Genomic DNA, 13,580 nt, shown 5'->3' with positions numbered 1-13,580 from the left:
AGTAATTTTACTTTTATTTGTATAATTATAATGTATAGCTAAGTTTCAAACGATTGCGACCTATTTTTTCTTTTATTAATTTAACTCTGTTGGTGTAGACTTAATTTAGCAATTGTACAAACCTCAGTGGTTTTTATTGCTTTGAAACCGCAATGTAAAATTTGTTTTTTTATTAATAAATATATAAAAAAAAATGTATATTTTTTAGCGAATCTACTCGTAAGTAACGCTTCGCACAATTGAGTATTCCCAAAAGTACTGCTTTCGCGTGATGCGTAGAATAGATACCAACTCAGTGGCAGAAAATTAACGTGTGTTTTTTTAATAAGTTGGCATTGATCCAAAATTTATTTACTATCGGTAGTAATATTGTTTATTGTTGAAAAAAATTTGAAAGTTTTCTTTTCGTCGTAGTTTTATAGAAATAATAAAACTTTAATTTACAACAAGGTATCGTCACTAGATGATGCAATAGCTCTACAAGAAGACCTACACCGATTGGCAAATTATTGTGACGATCATAGCCTAGAGCTAAACCCATCAAAATGTAGCGTAATGACATGCACGCGAAATCGGCATCCTATAATTTTCAATTACCAGTTGAAATGTGAAAATGTGCAGAGAAGTAGTACAATACGAGACCTTAGTGTTTTACTTGATTCGAAACTATTATTTGATCAACATATAAATTTAACTATATCTAAAGCTATGAAAGCCCTTGGATTTATTATAAGAAGCTCGCGTGATCAAGTCAAGACACTGAAGATATTGTACTGCACCTTCGTTCGTGGTCACTTAGAATATGCCTCTCAAATCTGGAATCCTTTGAATTCTACATATATTTCTCGAATAGTAAATATTCAAAAAAACTTCTTACGCTTTCTATGCTACCGTACTAACGACAGATACAATTCAAAGTCTTACGAACAGCATTGTAAAAAGCAACATTTACTACCGCTTGAGAAACGACGTATGATCTCTGACATTGCTTTCTTCTTGAAAATAGCTCAAAATAAGGTTGATTGTCCAGATCTTCTTTCGACAATTTCATTGAGAACTTCGTCAACTGCACTACGCTATAGCCGTTTATTGTATATACCTCAATCATCTACTAACTACCGGAGCAATAGTTATATCTTGCGAGCTAGCACCACCTGTAATAAACTAAGCAGTGAAATAATTAATTTGGATATTTTAATACATCTGTCAAAGCAATGAAACAATGTATCATGAAGACGTTTTTTGAATCCTAACCTGTGAATATCAAGTGTGCTTATTATTAGATTATAATTTAACATGTTTACTCTTTATAATTTTGCTTCTTACTACTTCTATTGTCTATTAGTGAATATCTGTAATTAGCTCTAAGTTTCTATTGTATTTTTATTTTGTGTAAATAGCTGTTGATATTCCTTAAAATAAATAAATTCAGACTGTGTTAAAAAAATGTAAGTATGGATAAAGGTACAAATTTACCGAAAAATGATTTAAATATTCTTCGTTTATTGTATTTTGGTTGGAGCTGATGGTCTTGTTACCAATACTCTAAATTAATAAAACTAAAACTAATGAAGGTATAAACTTTGACTATTCAGTTTTATATACCATATTTAAAATGTGAATACAATTTAATTTTAGAATTCTTAAGTATACAAAAATTTATTGAACAGAAATATACTTTTGTCAACATTGCAATGGCTTGATCGTCTCATTTAATGAAGCAGACATCATAAAACGTTTTCGTGGAAAGGAACATATTTATCAAAATGAAGAAGACAACATCTTATTAGATTGCTAACTCTATGAATATTTTTTTTCAACACTGAACTTAGTACACGCAATCTACTGGTGCATTTTAAATTTTATTCATATTCCAAATAAGCATCAGCACAATTCGGCATTGTGCGCAACTGAGTCGCATTATACTCTGTAATTGGAAAACTACCATTGTGTTCTGTGGTCCGGATCTGCATGCGTCAGCCGTCAAGTTATTTGGGGATTGGTCCCGCGCGGTCCCGCAATCCGCCATTTTGAAAGTAGTTTCGTGTCCGGTTAAGCGTCGTTTGGTAAAGGCCGGTTTTATTAACTAATTAATTATTATGTCCTTAAATATATAAATTAACACAAACTAATTAATGCCATGTTGTGTAGTTAAAAATATATATTGAACTTTAAATTATATATCTGTGATCTACAAAGGAAGTAAGCAATGGGTGATCGTAAGTATTATATAGATTTTCATAAATATCTTTAGTTAACTTTATCGCCCTCTAATTATAATATTTCTTTTCCTATTGCTCTTTTGCCTGCAGAATACGGCAATAGCTCATACACTGGGCAATTTTCGATGCCTCCGCCATCTCTTGGATCTGGTTCAGCAGACGGCACATACAACGCCCCACAGGCTGCTGGCTATAATCAAGCTGGTTATGGAGGTCAAAATGCCAGTGAAAGCTGGAATCAACAAAGTTCTGGTGGAGGTAATGACTTATCTCTCTCAATTTTATATTGTGAATACACATAACCCTAATGATCACGTATTCTATCATGTCTTTCTTGTTGCTTTTCTAGGCGGTAGTGCAGGATATAACACCCAAGATAGCTATGGACAAAATTATGGCTCATCTTACAACAGTGGTGGAAACTTTGACCGCAATGGCAGTAATTACAATGCCAATAGTGAACGTAGTGGAGGTAACAATTACTCCAGCAACAATGACCGTGGCGGTAATTTTGGCAACAACGATAGAAGTGGTGGAGGCAATTACGGAAATAGTGAAAGGCGAGGCGGAGGATATGGAGGCGGAAACGATCGCAGTGGGGGCTCAAGCTATGGGGGTGATAGAGGAAGCAACTTCTCTGGTGGTGACAGGAGTGGATATGGTGGTGGAGACCGTCCCAGTTACAACCGAGATGGAGGAAATAGAGATGGAAACTTTGGGTAAGGATTGGTTTATTTATTTTTATATTACATTAATTAGTATATCACTGAGATATTATCATGATATCAGCTTGTATGTACAGTTCCAGAAATATATTACATATTGAAAGAAATAATATCTCTATAAAATCAAAATCTCACTCAATACCTAGTAAAAATATAAGAGGACAAAACTTATTATAAATTTACATATGAACTAAGTAATAGTCCTAAAATGAATATGTTGGTTGATACTTAACATAGATGAGACTGTTATTCTTCATTTATCTCATTGCCACTTATCTATAAGATAAAAAAAAATACACATTCAGTAAGGCTCTACAAATAGTGAAATACAGCTCAAATATGTTGTATATTAAAACAACTCCAAGATTACTGGGTATTTTTTTAGGGTTTTATAAATGCAACCTCTTTCTCCTCTCCTTTCTCAATATCCTCTTTTTTGATGGTCATTGGCTTGTTGTTGTTATTGGTTGAGGGTTTAGATGAGGTCCTTTGCCAATTATTAAGACTTATAAATTATCAATTTTAACAATTCAATGGGGGAATAAATTTGTCATCTCAGATAGTGATAAATACTGAATGCTGACAAAAGTTGGGTTCCACAACATTGTGACATTGTAATCACTTTCATAGAGTAGTATTTATTTTGATAGCACTTGAGTTTTTAAAAATTAATCCATACAATAATGGTTGTATTTAAAAAAAACATAAATAGTAATAGAACACTAATATAAATATTTAATTAGTCTTATCATTTAATTTTTATTATTCTTAAACACCCCCTTATTCATAATAGTCTGCTAACTTAAAGCATTGACCTAAGTCAGAATGAGAAAAAACACTCCTTAGCGGCTGTTTAAAGTTAACGGACCATTATGAATAAGGGTGTTACTAAACAACATGAACCACTTCATAAAGCTATTTTAGCTATCACACTGTTTTATCCCATGCTGTTTAATTTTAAGACTTAAACTGATTGTTGTTAAAATTATTATTTTCTTACTTATTCCGAAAAATATTATGTAATGTAGGAACGGGTAGGTATTTTTTATAGTTAGCTAAAATTTTCAGTTAACCAAAATACAAAAAAATAAGACACAAACCATATTGGCTGTCTCCTAATAGCCAATTTTGTTCCTATTGACTTGAAAATTGTATTATTTTGTACTATTTGATGATATGAATATTAATTACATCCGTGGATGGAATAAATATGTTTTTCATACTTAAGAGTCAATTGAGAGTTATTTTAAGGTTCAAGAGTCTCTACAAAAACATTGTATGTTTTGCAGGGACTCTTGAACTGTGCAAGAATCAAGTTGTATACAAATTTTTTTTGGTACAATACTGTTGTTTCGTAAGCAGATATTGTTTTGAATGAAGATTTTAGAAACATAGGTATAGTTCTCTCATCTATGAGACAACTTCAGGTTGTCATTTAGAACACCATTTCAATACTGATTATAGAAACGGTTGTTTAAGGAAAACATTAATATATATAATTATGGTGAACAATAATGGTGGTAATGTACCTTGGTCAAATAGTATTCATACAGGGTTGTTTTCTTATAGGTATTAGAACTGCTTACAGTTAGTGGTTTTATATTATTATTTTCTACTATATTGTGTAAAATGGTATTGAAAAAGTGTTGATGCTTGACAATTTTTTATATAATTTGAATATAAAGAAATTTAAGAAAATTTTTCATTAATTCTCATATCTTTGCCAACAAGAACTTTCCTAAACACTTTTTCAAGAAAATCTGCATGACATCATATTGTGATATTTACCCATAATGTGAACATTTATTGCAAAACAAAATATTCTAAGATGTTCAAGGTATCAAGGTTTTGCAAAACGGTTCAGAAAAGGATCAAATGGAAAAGTCACATAAATGGATGTTAGGTGTCAATCAGCGTGCTACGTTCAGTGTGCCCCCAACCTGCCTGTGTGAACTAAACGATGTTTTTATTGTTTTAGTGGCGGCGGCAGGGGGGGTGGTTATAATAAAGGTAAAGCTCCTCGTGAATTTACGAGTGGTGCTATTGTCATATTTTTTACCGTAACTTCTGAAGGGCTGCCAAATATTATAGTAATGTTGAAAAGTGTCCTGAATTTACTTTATAATTATAGTCACAAATCATAGCATATTTATGTTCAATTGGTTGAATTTTGTCAAATTGCAGTGGTTCTAAGAATACATAATTTAAAAATAAGTACAGTGTAAACTCTATATAACCACACCGAAGGGTTGTGGATTTTTTGGCGTCATAGAAAGATATTTTAAATGGAGAGAAGAAAAATCAGAATTAGAAAAAGAAAAAGTTTATTTCAGGCTAGTGTTAGTGGTTATGTACATAAAAAATAATCCTAGTTGAACACTATTTCGTATAGTCAGTTATTTTTGTCTGGCGTCATTTGCTGCACCAGTAATTTTGTTGTATTTTTTTACTCATTTTATTCATATCTTACTATATCATCTTGGTTATGAAGTAATTTTCCAATAATTCAGCTGCTTTTAGAGCTTACACAGCTGTAAAGTTTTTACTAATTTTAGCAACTTAAAAGGTACTTTTTATTACTCAATTGTTGTCGTTATTGAGAGTGGGTGTAATGCTATGTAGAACTTATTGTATGGATGACAAAAACCAACCAAAGCCAATTGATTTTGACGTTTTATTGAGGTTGTCATTAAATCGAGTGATGTTACATGGAGTTTACACTGTACTTTCCTATTACTGGTATTGGAGCAAAAGATAAAACCATATTTACTAATTCATTAATAAATTATGCACTCTTTTTAATATTTATCAAGAAGACAAGTACATAATTTATTTTATGTGTGTTAAATGTCTGCTGGTGTGTAGTTTACCAAGTAATGATAGTGTGGAACTAACTTCATGAAGCAGTATTGGAGTGTTAACTGATATCAAGAAGAGTTGTGTGTGTTAAATTTATGGATAATAGTGTACTCCCGGAGTCCATGCTACTGCGGACTCTCAGAATAGAGGACATATCTTCAGCAATAACAATAGTTCAAAATATTAAAATCAATTTCACTGTATTTATGATCAAATAATTGACACTTTTGAATGTCAATAGTTATACATTTTACCATTTACCACCACTTCAGAGAAGAGAACTTTAATCGCAATTTAATTTAGGCAAGAAACATTACAACACATTTATAGTGTCATTACTTTAACTGCAATCTTTGTAAAGTGATGCAATAAAAATATTCAAATGTGACTTCATCTGTTAAAAATTAGTGTAATTAAATGTAAAAAAAGAATTGCAAGAGCTATTGAGTATAGTCAATCCACACTGTAACGTAAAAAAGGTATTATGCATTATATTTTAAGTAGGATGTGTTATTGCAGTTTTGAAAATAAATTTTCAAAAGTAAAACAGCAATATAATGTATCCTTAGTGTTATTTTATTTTGCGGAAAATTTAATAGGAGGTAGTAATTTTCTAGCGGGTCAGTAAAGTTAACTTAAATGTGTTGAGTATCTGTGTGTCGTGTGTACTGAACAAGATATACCAAAAACAAGAAGAGATGTTTGAGAATTATGTACGACACATTTTTACGCAATGGTATTAGTTTTATGTATTTAAAAACAGAAGTAATGTGGTTTATGTGTTATTTTGGCAGCCCTGTCATTATTTGAATATTGTCTTTAATGATTGGTATCAATTGTTGGTTCACTACAAATTGTGTAAAGGTATCAAGGGTTCATAGTTAAAAATCAATTTCTACATCAATTGGTATTTATAGATTTTAACAACAGACTACTTGCTATTGCTTTGAGATTTTAAACGCATAGCAGATGCAATTTCATTTAGGGATGGGCCGAACTTCGTTATACATTCGGTTTGGTTTGGGATATTCGGTCTAAGAAAATACTAAACAAAATATCTGCACCTTTTTGATTGCTAATAATTAGAGACTGGATTATATGCTACAAAATACCAAGTTCAAACCATATTCGGCCCATAATTAAATTCCTTTTTTAAACTATTGTATGTGTATGTGGTAAATGTTAATTAAAATCCATACATGTTAAGTTCTGTCGTTGTTATGTATTGTGCAACGAAACTGTTATGCGTTTATAAAATATTGAGGGGTAGTTAATGAAGCAATTTGGTAATGTTGTGTACAGGATAAGACATTCAATCTTTGTAACTTATAGGACCTGGAGGCGGAGGTGGCTATGGAGGGGACCGGGGTGGAGGTGACATGGTAACTCAAGAAGATACTGTCTTCATTCAAGGCATGAATCCGGATACAACTGAAGATGAATTATGTCAACACTTTGGCGCTATTGGTATAATTAAGGTACACAAGACTATTATTTAAAAAATTATAATGCAATGTTTGCAAAACAAACTACAATTTATGATAAGTAGGGAAAATGAGTTCGAGAGTATATTTCTATCCCATTAAATTTTCAAAATTTTAGTATGATTGGAGGAGATATTTTTTATTTAGTAAAAACTGAAACACTGATTTTTGAATTTAAACTCATGATTTTTATTCGGAGCTGTATTAGTTTGTCGTAAATCTGAAAAAGGCGTAAATCAGCTTATGGGTCCTCTTAATTTTAAACTGTAATAACCTTGGTGTTTACAGTTTTCACTCACAAAAACTAAAAATTACTAGTTACATTCAACTTCTATGGTAATAATGAGACTATGAGTAAGGTTATAATGATCTAGTTTTTGTCTTTAAGACTGATAAGAAGACTCAGCGCCCTAAAGTATGGATGTACAAAGACAAGGCCACCGGTCAGCCGAAAGGGGAGGCTACTGTCACATATGAAGATTCAAATGCCGCTTCCTCGGCTATCCAATGGTTTGATGGAAAAGATTTCAACGGGGCAACAATTAAAGTGTCTCTGGCCCAGAGACAGAATACTTGGGCCGGGGGAAAAGGAGCCGGGGGAGGCGGCGGCTTCCGGGGCGGACGCGGCGCAGGAGGAGGAGGCGGCGGGGGCGGAGGACCCCGCGGGGGCGGCGGCGGGAGGCAGGGGCCGCCCTCCGGCAACCGGGAAGGGGACTGGAGGTGTCCCAACCCGAGCTGCGGCAACACGAACTTCTCGTGGAGAAAGAACTGTAACAGATGCAATGAAGATAAGCCGGGCGGTAGCGACGACGGTTCGTCGTCGGGTGGCGGCGGCGGCGGAGGACGCGGCGGGCGCGGCGGCGGTCGGGGGGGAGGCGGCGGCCGGGGGGGCGGCGGCGGCTGGGGCGGCCGACCCGAGCGCGGCTCGGACCGGCCCGAGCGCGGCGGAGACCGGCGCGGGCCCGGCGACCGGGGCTCCAGCGGGGGCGCCATGAGGGGCGACGGAGGGTAAACTAACACTTGTACTGCTGATAACTGATGTTTGAACTGATATGTGTACTGTAGAAAACACACCTTAAAACATTTACTTTGAAGTCAGATTTAATTACTACACTAAATTAATTAATTAAATTTAATTACTAATGACAATTCTTGATAAAATAAGATGATATATCACCTATCAAGTATTAAATATGACAGTTTAAAATATGTTTATTCTTAAAAAAACAACCACGAATCTATTCGTATTCTGAAGTCCCCTTTGAATTAAAACTAACATTTATTATAATCTAATATTGAAAGATATTTAACTTGTTTGTGTCTTTTACAGAGGCAGAGACAGACAGCGACCATATTGAGGAGTTACATATGTCTTATAAACTACATTCTAATTAAAATAAGTCATTATAAATCATTAAGTAGTGTTAATTAAATAGTGTTGACTGTAATTATTATTTAGTGCGGTTCTTTTCAACACTAATTGTAATTATAAGTGCCCACAAAAAGCATAATTAAGACTTACATAGAAATTGTTTTATTTTCTAACATTTTACTTGAGAGTAAAAATTTCATATACAGCTATGAAAAATTTTATGTCTTTTAGCTGTAAGTATGACTTTCGTATCGAAATAAACGTCGTATTTAAATCGTGTCTTTTATTATTATAATCTAGAGCTAGCTGAAATTTTGCTCTACTTTTCATATGGGAGTTACTGACGCTGTACGATATTATTACGTAGGTACTAGGTGCCTACATACTAAAAGAGGTTATTTACTACAGTAACAGTACATTGTACACATCTGAGCGCACGCCATCGTGAACGAATAGCGGGAGTCTATCCTGCTGTATCATTCACGGTGAAACTTTATGGATGTACTATGCTTTTGAACCAGACATTCCTTAAGTCATCTCTAATGTCTCTATGTGAAGTTAGAAATGAATTAGCATTATATTTTAATACAATATTTAAAGTGCTAGTTTTCGCAAAAACTGCATCCCGCAACCCTTATAAGCTGTTTTCTGAACTCTCTTTGACCTAAAACAAATGAACAACGTAGATGCGACAATATCAGATACTATTCATTGCAGCTCTGAGGCAATTTATGTGCTCATTTTGCCATGAAGACCTAGTTATTTTGTATGTGCATTTACTTTACCTGACAAAAATCATTCTAAATTTGTATTTACTTTATTTACCTATGTAATTATCCAATAAAGATAGTTTGAAGCTATGTAATGCATACATTTAGGTTAAAAAGATCGGCCTGTCTGCGTAATAAATACTCTGAATCATAATGCTCTGTGATTAGAGAATGTGAGAAAGACATTATCCAATCAATATTCCTCAAAAGATGCCGTCATAAACTAAACCGCTACTATAGGCGTATTCACACTGCACCATTTTTAATTAAAGATATTTTTGTTATATTGGGAATTAAATGAGTTCACATTTTTGATGTTATTACCTAAGCACTTCAATGTAAGATTATTAGGAAATTTTCTTCAGCTGACATTGAAAACGGATAACTTCAGTCAAAAATAGATGACTGACCATCCTCGTATTATTAATAAATAGGTAGGTATTTCCTTCCCGGGCCGTGCAAAAAGCATTGGGTTTTTCGTAGCAATTGCTCAGTAGCAGCCCGGAGTTTAGAAATGTCTAGGCTCGCCCACTATTATATAGGAATTAATTATAGTGAAACGGGTGAAAAAATACACTTCTACCTAACCCTTCAGTAATACAGGCGTGAGACTGTAACGTTATGTAATTTCTTATCTTGTTAATCTGTTACGCAAAAACAGGAAGTAAGTTATTGTAATTGTATGTGAAATAAATAAACACAAGGAACGTGCTCATGTGTGGTTTCGTCTAGTGTGCGTGCATACACCTTAATCATAATCCCAAATTCAATGGATATTTTATTTAATAATGTTATACTTTAATTTTGTTCCGACAGTCGTATTTGTTAGATCGCATCGTCGCGTTGGTCTTTGGATTGCAGTGATTTCATGTGATAATTATGGCAGATTATGGGAACAATGAATATTACGACATGATATTTTTAATACAGTTGCTCAAAAAGTGGCGTATTGCAGGGACATACAGCATTCGGGATGTGGGCTATTACACACTAGAGCTTTTTCTTTACATTTTTCCGAACTCGTGTTCTCTTTCCCAACTGTCAAAATAATGTCTATTAAAAAGAAAAAAGCAAACACGAAGTTTTTACAAAAAAAAATGTATAGAAGTTTTTATGATCCATGCAAATATTTCTAAAAAGAAGCTAATTTGTTTCAATATCAGATTTAATGAGTTATAATGGTTCGGTTTCATTTAATTTCATATCAATAAAAAAAAACTACTGAAGACTTGGTTGTATGTATAGGTCCCTTTGTCTACCCAGAATGGGTGCAGAAAACAAAAAAATTATCTGTGCTTATATTCTTTTACAGTTGGCGCCATTTTCCATGATTAGTTGCTTCATTTTTTCGAAACTGTATTAAAAATAGTTGTTCACTACACGTGCGGAACCGTCATTGCAACTTGTTCCGACTGTCAACCCTCACCTTCGGCTGCGCCTCGGCTCGGGTAGACATATGTCGGAAATCTTTACAATGACAGGCTTTCCGCACTCGTAATGAAATAAACTATATTGTGTGGGGGTGCCTGATGTACCTAGACTGTTTTGAACGTACTAGTGATGAAATAACTAGGTACCTAACTACCTAAAACATAATCAACATGACGTGATGTGGTGTTTTCTTTTTATTGTGAAACTCAAGGAGTGTTTAAAAGCTACGCAGGATACAAATAAGAAGAATGGTATGTACCTACGCTTCGATAATGTTTAAGTCCGTAGGTAGGTTACCTTAATTTGTTTACAAACAACGGCTCCGCCTAAAAATGGCGGTCTTTTCAAAAAGTTTGTTCCCTAAGAAAAGAAATTGAAAAATAATATTATTATTTAGTACGGGCTTTTTTATTTATTTATTCAAATTTAAACATTACAATACTATCGCATATGACTAATATATATAACGTAGCATTGAAGGAAAGGCTATAGCCTTTCTGATTCGCGCAGTATAATAACCTTCGACTGCTATGTCTATACATTTCTGCGTTTATTCCAGTTGTTTAAATTATCATTGGTCAATAGGCAGCAAAGTTAACACTATTTCAGTTTCAGATGCGTATTTTGAATTTAGAACCCGATTTGTACAGTGACATCAGTGGAGTAGCAGTTAGGTAACTTGCGACTTAAGATTTTTGTTCTCTTCCATTAAGAATTCCTGCGTGAGTTTTATATCTTCCAGTTTTTATGTTATGGATTTTGTGACGTTCTGGCTCATTGTCTTTACATTTTCCATTTGCTCTAGTTACAGGTGTATAAACGTAGGAAGTGTATACTCACCACGCACAGGAAATTGAACTATCAATTGCTTGCTATTATGTTCACAATAGACTAGATTTTAATATTTTTTTAAATATTTTGCGACACGTCTACTCACTGTGCTTACCGATCAGGCTATCAGTTAAAGGTAGAAAAGCTGATTATTTTCTTAATAAAAGTTCTTACATTGTGCAATTACAAACATGGGGTTTTATTCATGAAATACCTTAAGGTCCCCGTCTTACCCGACCTTCCCCTACAATATTATTGACAGGTCCCCAGACAAGACCCGCTTGTCAGAATGGGATAGATGAAAGGACACAGTCAGAAATGAAAACAATAGAGTCACTCTATTTTACCGACTTCAAAAAGGAGGAGGTTCTCAATTCGTCGGTATGTCTTTTATGTTTGTTACCTCAGCACTTTCGACTGGGTGAACCGATTTTGATAATTCTTTTTTTATTTGAATGCTGGTGCTTCCCGTGTGGTGCCATAACAATTCAGTTCAGTTCCATTCATGGTCCAGATCTGACAATAGTAACTATGGGAAAACCATAAAAGTTAACAGGTTCCCTGTCCCCATACAAAGGTGTCATTGAAAGGTTCTACGCTCACTTATTCATTTCAATATTCTCTTTTGAGTCAAAACAAAAGTTGTATAAAAACACTTTTCTAAGATTTTTGTAAAATTCATGCATGCATTTACAATACGCTCATGAATCTTATATACACTAAAAATAAATGATATTTTTTGAGCAGGCAGCACAAAAAGCACAATTCACTCTAATTTTGTTATCTATATACATGTCTCCACTCTATGTCACGATTGTTGATCTGTATCTATGGCGCTAATAACAAAAAAAAACAACCGCCTTTAAAAACACTATTCCGAAACAATAGATATAATGTGCACTAAAAAGTATAAAAATAATTGCGTATTTTTATACAATCTAATTCTAGTTACGATTATTGTTATTTTTGGAATCGGTGTCCTTCCGCTGCAACCCGCTCTCGCGTCTCAAGCACATCTCACCTATAACTATGTCTACTACTACTCCAAAAATTACAATAATCGTAACTAGAATAAGATTAATTAATTAGATTGTATGAAAATACGCAATTATTTTTATACTTTTTAGTGCACATTATATCTAGTGTTTTTGAAGGCGGTTGTTTTTTTGTTAAAATTTTTTTAAAGGGCTAGTGAACAATGATTAGCAATATTGTATGAACTGCTTACAATACGTGAACAATTATAGTGCTATTTACACGTTATCATGGAAGTATCGTTACGTACTGATAATTGATACTTATTTACATCGCAAATATGTAAAAGCTACTACTATTTTTCAGCTTTCTCGTACACGAGATAATGAAAGAGAATTGGCGCCAGTTGGTAGCAAGAGAGAGATGTGGAGTAATTTACAAACCAAATAAGCATATTTATATTTCACCACCAAAGGATTTTAGTTTTTTTGGATCTAACCACATTTAAAATTTGACAAAAGCTGTCATACAAATATATGTTGATGTCCGCTTACACTACATATACGAAAATGATACCCTGGAAAAGATATGTAAGTCTAAAAGACAAATTTAATTTAATTTAAGGAACTTAACATTTAAATAACCAGTTTAACTAATAATTTTATGTAAAAAAAATATTATATTAGAGTATAAGTTTCTCTTTAATTAAAGGTTACCTTAACTTATTAAATCCAAATCCCTTTAGAGCGTAAAGAAGTTCTCACGAAACAGCCAAAAATATAATACGCAATAAATCCAGCCTTAAAGACAACTCAGTCCGAATATATTCTGACACCATACCAACAAAAATATCTGTTTAATATTAAAAAGAATTAAAAGAGCTCCAAGAGAAAGGAGAATCAAACCTTACA

At 33.6% G+C, this 13,580-nt stretch overlaps 1 protein-coding gene across 2 annotated transcripts; it reads left to right on the top strand.

Moving 5' to 3' along the window:
• The first annotated feature begins 2,011 nt into the window (after positions 1–2,011).
• Positions 2,012–8,936, top strand: LOC126976605 (RNA-binding protein cabeza-like). Of its 2 annotated transcripts, XM_050825024.1 has the most exons (7): positions 2,012–2,219; positions 2,313–2,480; positions 2,572–2,941; positions 4,926–4,957; positions 7,139–7,284; positions 7,679–8,298; positions 8,621–8,936. In XM_050825024.1, exons 1-7 carry the CDS (start codon positions 2,210–2,212, stop codon positions 8,646–8,648), a joined length of 1,374 nt encoding a protein of 457 aa, XP_050680981.1. In that variant the 5' UTR covers positions 2,012–2,209; the 3' UTR covers positions 8,649–8,936. The 2 variants fall into 2 exon arrangements, with proteins under 2 accessions (XP_050680981.1, XP_050680982.1); XM_050825025.1 differs by lacking the exons at positions 2,012–2,219; positions 2,313–2,480; positions 4,926–4,957 and having other exon boundaries at positions 2,660–2,941.
• The last annotated feature ends 4,644 nt before the right edge of the window (positions 8,937–13,580 follow it).

The sequence above is a fragment of the Leptidea sinapis genome, chromosome 41 (assembly GCF_905404315.1).
Source record: "Leptidea sinapis chromosome 41, ilLepSina1.1, whole genome shotgun sequence".
Taxonomy (NCBI): Eukaryota; Metazoa; Arthropoda; class Insecta; order Lepidoptera; family Pieridae; genus Leptidea; species Leptidea sinapis.
Note: the sequence above shows the minus strand (reverse complement) of the source record. Positions and strands in the feature narration are given on the sequence as shown.

Bases quoted from the DNA above. Each gene is read 5' to 3' on its own strand.
- LOC126976605 (XM_050825024.1), top strand. The intron at 2,481-2,571 runs GTAATGACTTAT...TTGCTTTTCTAG, and splicing joins TCAACAAAGTTCTGGTGGAG to GCGGTAGTGCAGGATATAAC. The intron at 4,958-7,138 runs GTAAAGCTCCTC...TGTAACTTATAG, and splicing joins GGGGGGTGGTTATAATAAAG to GACCTGGAGGCGGAGGTGGC.